This window comes from Acomys minous, assembly GCF_964271855.1.
Source record: "Acomys minous genome assembly, chromosome: 20".
NCBI classification, from domain to species: Eukaryota; Metazoa; Chordata; class Mammalia; order Rodentia; family Muridae; genus Acomys; species Acomys minous.
The window spans coordinates 24241445-24252909 of NC_140502.1; the positions used below are offsets into that span (position 1 = coordinate 24241445).

At 53.7% G+C, this 11465-nt stretch overlaps 1 protein-coding gene across 5 annotated transcripts; it reads left to right on the forward strand.

The window, feature by feature from the left end:
* Positions 1-281: 281 nt before the first annotated feature.
* On the forward strand, positions 282-10975 carry GMFG (glia maturation factor gamma). Of its 5 annotated transcripts, none has more exons than XM_084770153.1 (8): positions 282-299; positions 4962-5040; positions 5411-5507; positions 5621-5670; positions 7221-7270; positions 9539-9621; positions 10352-10425; positions 10804-10975. In XM_084770153.1, the coding sequence occupies exons 2-8, from the start codon at positions 5038-5040 to the stop codon at positions 10873-10875; spliced, it is 429 nt and encodes a 142-aa protein (XP_084626279.1). In that variant the 5' UTR covers positions 282-299; positions 4962-5037; the 3' UTR covers positions 10876-10975. The 5 variants fall into 5 exon arrangements, with proteins under 5 accessions (XP_084626279.1, XP_084626278.1, XP_084626276.1 ...); XM_084770152.1 differs by lacking the exon at positions 282-299 and adding an exon at positions 855-956; XM_084770150.1 differs by lacking the exon at positions 282-299 and adding an exon at positions 2818-3094.
* Positions 10976-11465: the final 490 nt, after the last annotated feature.

Below are 11465 nucleotides of genomic sequence, written 5' to 3' on the forward strand. Positions count from 1 at the left end.
GAAGGACCCGCCCCGTCTTCACTATGATTGGTCTGACGTGAGGGTGACGGGCAGACGGCCAGGTTCCGGGTGGAGGGTTAGAGGGGCCGGGAAGAGGGAGGAGGAGGGGCGGGGCGGGGCGGGGCAGGGGGGAGTGGGCGGGGCGCGCGCGCGCGCCGCGTTGCCCCGGGCAACGGGCCGGCGGAGCCCGCGATTGGGCCTCCCGGCCCGCAGGGGGCAGGCTCGCGCCCGGGAGCCGGGGTGCGGGGCCCGTGGGGTAGGTGTCTAACTCGGCGGCGGCGGCGGCGGCGGCGGCGGCGGTGAGCTAGAGTCACAATTCCTCATTCTGGCGTTCAGGGCTTTTCCCTCCCCCACGTCCCCCGCAACCCCGGGGACACACACACACACACACACACACACACACACACACACACACACACACACACACCCATTCTCCCCGCCCCTCGGCCACGCCGCGCCTAGGGCGGTCGTGCTTTCGCTGTTCGGGGTGACGGTGCCGCATCCCGGCTCCTGGTGGTGCTGATCGTCGCGCCCCAAAGTGACACGGGGGAGCGAGATCGACCCTCTAAGGTGGAAATAGATGAGACATCCGCCCTCCCCTCCCTACCCCGGGCCCCAAAGAGGCCGTCAATAAATAGAGGTCGCCTCCCATCACTTTTTGTCATGATCCTTTCTTTTTTTTTTTTTTTTTTTTTTTTTTTTTTTCGTTTTTCTAGACAGGGTCTCTCTGTGTAGCCTTAGCTGTCCTGGACTACTCACTCTGTAGACCAGGCTGGCCTGGAACTCACAGCGATCCTCCTGCCTCTGCCTCCCCGAGTGCTGGGATGAAAGGCGTGCGCCGCCACCGCCCGGCTTCTGTCGTGATCCTAACGCATCCAACAAACCGTCTCGCGTCCGGGGTCGGGGTGAACGGGTTGGGAAAGGGGCCGGCGCTCCAGAAGTGTGACAGCAGCGACGTGAGAACTCCCAAGAAATAGAGTCGGGGTGGGTGGTGGGGGTGGGTAGTGGGGGTGGGTGGTGTCGGGGGGGGGGCGTCGAGTTTACGACAGGGAGTGGTGGGAAATGAGCTGCGGCCAGATGTTTGGATGGCCGCTGGGAGGGGAGTCCGCGCACGGTGCTGAAGGATTCAAGACCCGGGAGGTTTATTTTATTTTATTTTATTTTATTTTATTTTATTGGGGGGGGTGTAGCTGGGAGTTTGGAAGCAAACGCCTGTGGCTTACGCAGGGAGAAGGGACGGGAAGGAATGGGACGCGGAAGAGCGAGTCCAGGGAGCCACCTGGAGAGCTGGGGCGGGGTGGCATCTGGGAGGGACCCTGTAGAGGGGAGGAGGTGCGAGGTGGGAGGGACGCCCAGGTGGAAACAGCCCTCCTGGGAGACTGGTCCAGAGGAGAAGCCTCGCGTGGGACACCCACCCAACTGCGAGGTCAAGAACGTTGCCCCCCCACCCCCCGACCTCGGGGACAAACTGAGGGCTGGAGACCAGGATTTAAAGATCATTAGACATGGTCGGTCGTTGGTCATAGAAGCTGTGGGAGTTGGTGGCCGGATCCCGGGGAGGGTGTGAGGGATGATTGGAGACCAGGACCAGAGGGGGACCCTTGAGACATGAGGACACGTGGTTTGAGGGAAGACTGTCAAGTGGGAGCAAGAAAGAGAAGGAACAGGGCGTACCGGCGCATTCCTTTAATCCCAGCAAGGGCGGAGGCAGGGTGTCTCTGTAAGTTCGAGGCTAGCCTGTTCTGCATCATGAGACCCTGTCTCGAAAAACAAGAGAGGCAAAAAGAGGGGCGGGTTGGAGTGGGGGAGGAGATAAGGAAAACATAAATTTGAAAAAAAAATTTTAAGGGGGCTGGAGAGATGTCTCAGAGGTTATAGCGCTGGCTGCTGATCTTCCGAAGGTCTTGAGTTCAATTCCCAGCAACCCATGGTGGCTCGCTGCCATCCGTAATGAGACCTGGCGCCTACACATGCCTTGAGACCCACAGAGCTCCGTTTGCCTTTGCATCCTGGATCCCAGGACTAAAGGCGAGAACCACCAAACTCAACTATTTATTTTTTGAGATAGCTCTCATACAGCAGATCAGCCTTTTAACTCTCCAGATAGCTTAAGAATGCCCTTGAAGTGTGCCTCCTCCTGCCTGCACCTCGTTAGTGCAATTTATGTGGTGCTGGGGATTGAATCTGGCGTAAATACGAGACACTGGACCAGCCACATCACTTTGAATCTTTGTCTGTAGGTTCGGTTTTTGTTTGGTGTTTGGTGTTTTATTTTTCGAAACAGGGTCTCTCTCTGTGTAGCCTTGGCTGTCCTGGACTCACTTTGTAGTCCAGGCTGGCCTCGAACTCACAGCGATCCTCCTGCCTCTGCCTCCCGAGGGCTGGGATTAAAGGCGTGCGCCACCACCGCCGAGCTGTAGGTTCATTTTAATTGTATGTGTGTAGGTGTTTTGCCAGCATGTTTTTTTGTGCCCCGCATCTGTGCCTGCTGCCCCTGGAGGCCAGAAGAGGGCAGTAGATCTCCAGGAACTGGAGTCACAGCCAGTTCTTAGCCATCGTCGTCCTGTGCGGTCTGGGGAGGGAAGCCGGGCTCTCGGGAATGCCGGCTACGCTCTTAGCCATTGGTCTATCGCTCCCCTCTATTTTTGGCCTTTGGAGACAGCGTCTTGTTAGACACCTGGCTGGCTGCTCCTGCTTCAGCCTCCCGAGGGCTGGCGCTGCGGATGTGCGTCAGCACACGTGCTGGAGATGGGCTTGGTTTTCAAATGGAGGAACGGGAGACTCAGGGGACAGGGACAGGGACAGACTATAGGAAGGGTTGGAGAATAGGTGTGGAGGTGGCCTGGCAGGCGGCATGGAGAGCAGTGAGGACATCTTTCATTATTAGAGGGGGGGGTGGAGCCAGGGCACAGAGCCAAGCAGAGCAAGGATTTAGGAATATATCCTCACTTGCCTGTATTACTTTGCAAAATACATATGATTTTCTCATAAATGACTTTGCTTTTACTTCTTGACAGGGCAGTTGGGTTTATTGATTTTTTTTTTAATTCATGCATGTAAGTAGGTCACGCTACCCAGGATTTATTTCAAGAAGGTAAAGCGAGCAATGTGTGTGTGTGCATGTGTGTGCACGTGTGTGCGCGTATGTGTGTGTGTGCGCGTGCGCTTGTGTGTGTGTATGTGTGCATGTGTGTGCGTGTATGTGTGCATGTGTGTGCGTGTGTGTGTGCGTGCGTGTGTGTGTGTGTGGGCGTGTGTGTGTGTGTGTGTGTGTGTGTGTGTGTGTGTGATGTGCATGGGATCAAACAGCCAGGTCTTGTGCATGCTAGCATATGCTCTCTCACTGAGCTACAGTCAACCCCTCAACACTCCTTAGTTTACTTTGTCAGATTTCTTGGACCTTTTATTTGTTGGTTGTTGTCCCTTTTGCTTGCTTGCTTGGTGGCTTGGCTGGTTTTGGTTTTTCCAGACAGGATTTCTCTATGTAAACCAGGGTGGCCTCGAACTCACAGCGATCCGCTTGCCTCTACCTCCTGAGTGCTGGGATTAAAGACCTGCGCCACCACGCCGGGCTTCTTTTTTTTTAATTTTCAAAGATGATTTACTTTTGTTTTGTGTGTATGAGTGTTTTGCCTGCATGTATGTATGTGTACCCGGTGCCCACAGAGGTCTAAAAATACTGTCTGACCCTCCTGAGGCTGCCGTAATGAATGATCATGAACTACTGCGTTGGTCCTGGGAATCAAATCCTGTCCTCTTCAAGAGCAGCAGAGCAGCGGTTCTTTGTTGTTGTTGTTGTTGTTGTAGTTGTTTGGTTGGTTTTGGTTTTGAGACAGGGTTTCTCTGTGTAGCCTTGGCTGTCCTGGAACTCACTCTGTAGACCAGGCTGGCCTCCAACTCACAGCGATCCGCCTGCCTCTGCCTCCGGAGTGCTGGGATTAAACGCGTGCGCCACTACCGCCCGGCTCCTGAGTTGACTATTTTTAACTAGACTGGCCTCAGACTTGTGGCAATCCTGAGTCCTAGACTATGTATACATTATATGCCACCATTTCTGTCTTATTACATTTATTTATTTATTTATTTATTTTTGAGACAAGGTCTCTGTGTTAGCCTTGGCTGTCCTGGACTCGCTTTGTAGAGCAGGCTGGCCTCGAACTCACAGCGATCCACCTGCCTCTGCCTCCCGAGTGCTGGGATTAAAGGCGTGCGCCGCCACCGCCCGGCTACTAACTTATTTTTGAGACAGGCTCTCCCTGTGTAGCTGGTCACTGCTCTCCAGATGGTGGGACCTGGGAAAATGGAGCCAATAAAAGAGGTGGACTTAACATTAACCCCAGTACTCCCAGGGTCGAGATCTCGGAGTTTGAGGCCAGCCTGGTCTACAGAGTGAGTTCCAGATCAGCCAGGGCTACAAAGAGAAACCCTGTCTTGAAAAACCAAGAAAATGAAACACAAAGTTGTGTTTCACGACGCTGGGCTTTTTGTTTGTTTGTTTGTTTGTTTGTTTTTTGAGACAAGGTCTCTCTGTGTAGCCTTAGCTGGCCTGGACTCGCTCTGTAGACCAGGCTGGCCTCCAACTCAGAGAGATCCGCCTGCCTCTGCCTCCCAAATGCTGGGATTAAAAGTCTGAGCCACCCCGCCCAGCCAATAATGGGCTTTTAAAATGTACTCTTTATTAGGTCTACCTATCAACCTGGGAGATAGTTGAAGGTGTTTCAACTTCAGAACAATCCCCGTCCGGAGATGTGGATTTGCTTAGCCAGGGCCACCGTGAGGCAGTATTCGAACCACCAATCTTAGTGACTGAAAAGGCTCGCGCGGGGGGGGGGGGGGGCCCTCTGGCAGATGAGGCGGGGGGGGGGGGGGGAGGAAGAGAGGGGAGGAGCCCTTTGTGACAGTTGCCTCGAGCCAGGCATAAACAGGATGTGGTGTTAGATGAAAACTTCCCCCTTCCGCAGCCGCCCCTCTCAGCCCGGGTCCTCACCCCTAGAAGACCGAGGCGGAACCGAGAAGAGGCGCCGGGACAGAAGCACCATGGTCAGAGGGGCAGGGTGGCGAGGAAGGGCGAGGGGCTGAGGTTTCGGGTAGGGCATGCGCAGGGAGGGACGGGAAGCCGATGCGGCTGGAGGGTCTCCGCTGGGCCAGAGAGGTGGCGGTTTGGCCCCAGGCAAGCAAGCCCCTGGGGTCTTCTGGAATGGCCCAGGAGCGCTCACCCAGGAAGATGGAACCTTCTGGTGAGCCCAGCTGCGTGTCCTGCTGCCTGGTGCCGAGGTGTTTGCCAAATGGCCTCTCCTATGGCCTGGCTTCAGCTTCCTCGTTGGTTCAATGGAGAAACTGTACCAGGGGAAAGGGGCCCCAGGTTCCAAGCCAGAGGCCCAGCTCAGCTCTTCCCTTGTCCCTTCCGCAGTCGGACTCCCTGGTGGTGTGTGAAGTGGACCCGGACCTAAAGGAAAACCTGAGGAAGTTCCGTTTCCGTAAAGAGACCAACAACGCTGCCATCATAAGTCCGCGACCTCTGCCCTGTGGGGGTGGTGGTGGGGGGTGGGGTTCAGGGAAGGACGGGCTAGTGTCCCCTGCGATGGGAGGGGTCGGTAACCTGTCTTCTATCCCTTTCCAGTGAAAGTGGACCGAGACCGGCAGATGGTGATTCTGGAGGAAGAATTGCAGGTGAGCTTTGAGCGGGCGGCTGGGGTGTGGGGCCCCCCCACATAGAATGAAAGCCTGGGGTGAAGGAGGTGTAGTGGCTCCCGGGGTTGGATCTAGGGCGGGGCGTACCTCATAAACAGGGTACAGTGACACATGCCTGTAGTGCTCCCACCCCAGAGGCGGAGCGGAAGGCTACAGTGTGGGTTAGAGGATAGCCTGGGCTACAGGAGACCCTGGATCAAAAAAGCCAAATAGAGGTTGGGCTGGGCGACACTGGCTTTTAGTCCCAGAACTCAAGAGGCAGAAGCGGCCAGATCTCTCTGTGCGTTGGAGGCCAGCGTGGTCTACGTAGTGGGTTCCAGGCCTGCTTAAGAAGGCAGGTGTTGGCCTGGGGAGACGGCTCAGAGGTTAAGAGCACCGCCCCCTCTCCCAGAGGTCCTGAGTTCAATTCCCAGCAACCACACGGTGGCTCACAACCATCTATAGTGTGATCTGGTGCCCTCTTCTGGCCGGCAGGTGTATGTGAGGGCAGAGCACTGTATACATAGTAATAAATAAACCTTTAAAAAAAAAAAGCCAGGCATGGTGGTGCAGGCGTTTAATCCCAGCACTGGAGAGGAAGAGTCAGGCGGATCGCTGTGAGTTCCAGGCCAGCCCGGTCTACCAGGACAGTCAAAGCTACACAGAGAAACCCTGTCTGGAAAAACAAAAACAAACAAACAAAAAAGCCAGGTGTTTTAGCTAGGGTTATTACTGCTGTGATGAAACACCGTGACCAGAAAAGGGTTTGTGTGGCTTAGACATCCTGAGTCACAGGCCTGTGAGGAAAGTCAGGGCAGGATCTTCAGCCTGCCTGGGACCCGGAGGCAGGAGCTGATGCTGAGGCCATGGAAGAGCGCTGCTCACTCACGGTTTGCTCCTCACGGCTTGTTCAAGCTGCTTTCTTACGGCGCCCAGGACCACTGGTCCAGGAGTGGTACAGCCACAGGGCCTGGGGCTTCCTCTACCAGTAAAGACAGTGCCCTACAGGCTGCCTACAGCTGACCTAATGGGGGCAGTCCCTCCCCTCAGATGGCTATAGCTTGTGCCAAACTGACGTAAAAGTAGCCAGCACAGCAGGCAAATGCTCTGCGGGGCTCTTGCCCGTAGATAAGGTAGCCGCAGGCCACTAGCAACCCTGTACCTCCCACTTTGTGGGCTCGCTGCCTCCATGTCTGCATCAGCCTCCCTCCCTCCCTCCCTCCCTTCCTTCCTCCTGGGGCTAAGGGAAGGGTATTGACCAGGAGGAGCTGGGCCTCCCTTAGGCCCCCTGAAAGGAAGTATACTAGAGTGGTTACCATGGGAACGCACATTCAAATCAGAACTCCGAGGTGTTGGTTTTTTTTTTTTACTGTCTTGTGCAATATGGGGCAGTTGCCGTAGCTGTCAAGTGGGCATAATCAGACCTCCCCATAGGGTTCTGAAGAATCTCATCGAGTCTGAGAAGGACGCCCCTGCGCGTTGTAAGTGCTTATTTAACGAACTAAACATTGGTCATTTGTTTTCCCTCTCTGTCTCTCTGTCTGTCTCAGAACATTTCCCCAGAGGAACTGAAATCGAAGTTACCAGAGAGACAGCCCAGGTACCCTGGGGGAAGAGGTGGAATAGAGGATTATGGGTAGGGGGTGATAATCTACAAACTGGGGGACGGTTGGGCTCCAGTGCTGTCTACGGACTCGGGATCTCTGCGTATGAAGCCAAGAGGTCATAGTCTAGAAACTTAACAGTGATAATAGTTTTTGTTTGTTTGGTTTTGGTTTTGGTTTTTTGAGACAGGGTCTTTCTGTGTAGCCTTGCCTGTCCTGGACTTGCTTTGTAGACCAGGCTGGCCTCGAACTCACAGCGATCTGCCTGCCTCTGCCTCCCGAGTGCTGGGATTAAAGGCGTGCGCCACCACACCTGGCTGATTAAAACTTTTTTTAAAAAAAGATTTATTTATTTATTTTTTATGTATAGTGTGCTGCCTGCATGTACACCTGCAGGCCAGAAGAGGGCGCCAGATCTCACTATAGATGGCTGTGAGCCACCAGGTGGCTGCTGGGAATTGAACTCAGGACCTCTGGAGGCGCAGCCAGTGCTCTTAACCTCTGAGCCATCTCTCCAGCCTGTTATAGTATTATTTTATTGCAGAATTTTACACTAGTGTGATCTGTTTGTTTGTTTTAAGTACATGAGTATTTTGCCTGCAGTTATGTATGTACCACATGTGTGTCTGGTACCCAAAGAGGTCAGAAGACAGCACAGGATCTCCTGGCACCAGAGTTTGGAGCCATCACATGGGTGCTAGGACTGGAACCTAGGTCCTCTGAAAGAGCAGCAAGTGCTTCTAAGTACTGAACTGTCTCTCTAGCCCTGCTAATACGTTTTTAAAGGGTAAACAAACCAGGAGGATATCTTTTTTTTTTTTTTTTTTTTTTTAAGACAGGGTTTCTCTGTGTAGCCTTGGCTATCCTGGACTCGCTTTGTAGACCAGACTGGCCTCGAACTCACAGTGATCCACCTGCCTCTGCCTCCCGAGTGCTGGGATTAAAGGCGTGCGCCACCACGCCCGGCCTCCAGGAGGACATCTTAAAATTTTTTTAAAATAAAATTGTGGCCAGGTGTGGCGGCACACTCCTTTAATCCTAGCGCCTGGGAAGCAGAGGCAGGCGGATCGCTGTGAATTTAGGGCCAGCCTGGTCTACATAGAGAGTTACAGGATAGTGAGCTCCTGTTAACAAAAAAAAAAAATTATTTTTTTTTTTTTTGGTTTCATTTTGGTTTTTTGATACAAGGTTTCTGTGTAGCCTTGGCTGCCCTGGAATCACTCTGTAGACCAGGCTGGCCTCGAACACAGAGCGATCCACCTGCCTCTGCCTCCCAGGTGCCGGGACTAAAGGCGTGCACCAGATTTCAGTCTTCTGGTTTCAGCCTTCTGATTGCCGGAATCCGAGGCCTGTGCCATTGTGGCCGGCTCACACCGGTCTGCCCACACCTTTCATCTAGACTCAGTTCTTTTGGGGAGAGTCTCTCCAGTTTTGGACCTCATTCCCAGGCTCAGGGGCAACTGCAAAGACCCCGGGGCACAGAAGGCGGCCTCACCCCCGAGGGATGTGCTGATGGTTCTTAGAGTGTGAGATCTGATGGATCAGACAGTGGCGCTTAGCACCTCGGGCTCAGCTCACAGTCAGTCCCCGCCCCTGTGTCAGGCGGGCACCCGCTCCCAGCGTGTGACTGCTGAGCCTCCAGATCCTATACTGGTACAGGGAAGTTGGGGCCCATCCCCAGCCCCACATCACATGCACGCTCCAGGCCGCCTCTCTGCGTGTGCGCTCTCCTCAGAGTGAATATCCCCGTGGCTGAGAAAGCTCAGTATCAAATTCCAATTGTAAGCTGGGGCGTGGTGGCGCACACCTTTAATTCCAGCCCTGGAAGACAAAGGCAGGCGGATCTCTGTGAGTTTGAGGCCAGCCTGGTCTACAAAGTGAGTCCAGGACAGCCAAGGATACACAGAGAGACCCTGTCTTGAAACACCAAAAAGATCCCAGCACTAGGGAGGCAGAGGCAGGCGGATCTCTGTGAGTTTGAGGCCAGCCTGGTCTACAAAGTGAGTCCAGGACAGCCAAGGATAACACATAGAGAAACCCTATCTGGAGAAACCAAAAAAGAAGAAAAAAAAGAAAGAAAAATTCCCAATTTTAAATAGTTGTGTAGCTGGGGTTGACTCCCCCTGGGTCCACCCCAGGTGCGGGGACCACAGGTGGCGTGTGCTTCCGTGACTAGCCCCAAAATCAGGGATGTGAACAAACCCACGGAGCAGTGATGGGCAGCTTCTCAGGCCCTGAGTGTGAGTTCCCGTTCCCTGCCGTAGGTTCGTTGTCTACAGCTACAGATACGTGCATGGTGACGGCAGAGTGTCCTACCCCCTGTGCTTCATCTTCTCCAGCCCTGTGGGTGAGACACAGTCCTAACTGCCCTGAGGAGAGGGTCTTAGATTCTGAGGAGCAGGGGTGTGTGTGTGTGTGTTTGTGTGTGTGTGTGTGTGTGTGTGTGTGTGTGTGTGTTGCATGTGGGAGCTGTAAAATGGAAGTAGGCATTTAGATTCATTAAGAGCTCACGAAGTCGTTTTCTTTTATTTTAAATTTATTTATTGTTTTTTTTCAAGATTTATTTATTTATTATTATGTATACAGTGCTCTGCCTGCATGTACACCTGCAGGCCAGAAGAGGGCACCAGATCTCACTATAGATGGTTGTGAGCCACCATGTGGTTGCTGGGAATTGAACTCAGGACCTCTGGAAGAGTATACAGTGCTCTTAACCACTGAGCCATCTCTCCAGCCCCCTTATTTACTTATTGTATATGAGTGAGATCACATTATAGATGGTTGTGAGCCACCATGTGGGTGCTGGGAATTGAGCTCAGGGCCTCTGGAAGAGCAGGCGGCGTTCTTAACCACTGAGCCGGCTCTCCAGCCCCACGAATTCGTTTTCATTGGACCTGGAAACACCCGCCAAGCTCCTGAATCTTCTCCCAGAGTATAACTGGAAGCACCTAAACAAGCCAGCCTTTAAGGTCCTCCCACAATCCTCCTTAAACTGCTGGGCTTTCACGGCGAGGTTACTAACAACTTTACCAGTGTCCTGTGCTCTCAACCACACCCGCTCTCCCTTTTCCACACAGGCTGCAAGCCTGAGCAGCAGATGATGTACGCGGGGAGTAAAAACAGGCTCGTGCAGACGGCGGAGCTTACCAAGGTCTTGAGGGCTCTGGGGGGCAGGGGTGGGGAGAGGAAGGCTGGGCAACTGTAGCGTCTGAGGGAGGGAGCCAGAGGCTGGACCCCTGGGGTTGGGAGGCTGGGACTCCAGTCTGAGGGAGGAGGGACGCGGAGGCTTGAACTCCTGGACTTGAAGGATGACTGGGATCAGGACTCCCCGAGTCCGAGGGGTTTAGGAATCCTCATCCAATCTTCTCCCCCTTTTCAAGACAAAGCCTCTGTAAAGCCTTGGCTGTCCCGGACTCTGTAGACCTGGCCTCGAACTCACAGCGATCCCCCTGCCTCTGCCTCCCGAGTGCTGGGATTAAAGGCGTACGCCACCACCGCCCCCGGCTAATGCTGACCTCTCTTTACACAGGTGTTTGAAATCCGCACCACAGACGACCTCACTGAGACCTGGCTTAAGGAAAAGTTAGCATTCTTTCGTTGACCTTTGAGCCGAGAGTTTGAAATCCTTGTGTCTGAAGATTCGGACTCTAAGATATGAACTTTCAAGAACTAAATAAAGGTTTAGGGGAAAGAAAAAAAAAATTCAGGAATTTAGCAATGCTTTACTTGGCTCTGTCCTGTTAACCTGCGCCTCTTGGTCGACGCTGGCGGAAGTCTCTGCAGTTCCGACTTGTGGCCGGCAGGGGGCGAGCGTCTCTAGTGGAACTAAGCTGCTCCCGGGAGAAAAGACACCTGTTTCTTAGAAACCAAGGGAGGGGTCTAAGGGATTTCCTGGGGTCGGAGGGTGGCCTGGGTCTCCTTAAGGATGGATCTGTGAAGGAGTTACTCCTGAGGGGGAAAAGACCCCTGAGAAGTCGAGTGGGGCACCCCCTTTCTTCACCTCGTTTCCCCATTCTGGGGCTAGAAAGCATCTTTTGGCACTAAATTGCTACTCTTCTCGGCCGAGCCCTCAGGTAGGAAGAATTTAAAGGCCAAAAAGTATGAAAAGGATCAAAAATGTCATTGCTTCGGGCACTCAGGAGGATGCTGGGAGATGGGTAGTTTAGGGGTTCAAAAAGCTTGAAGGCTCGG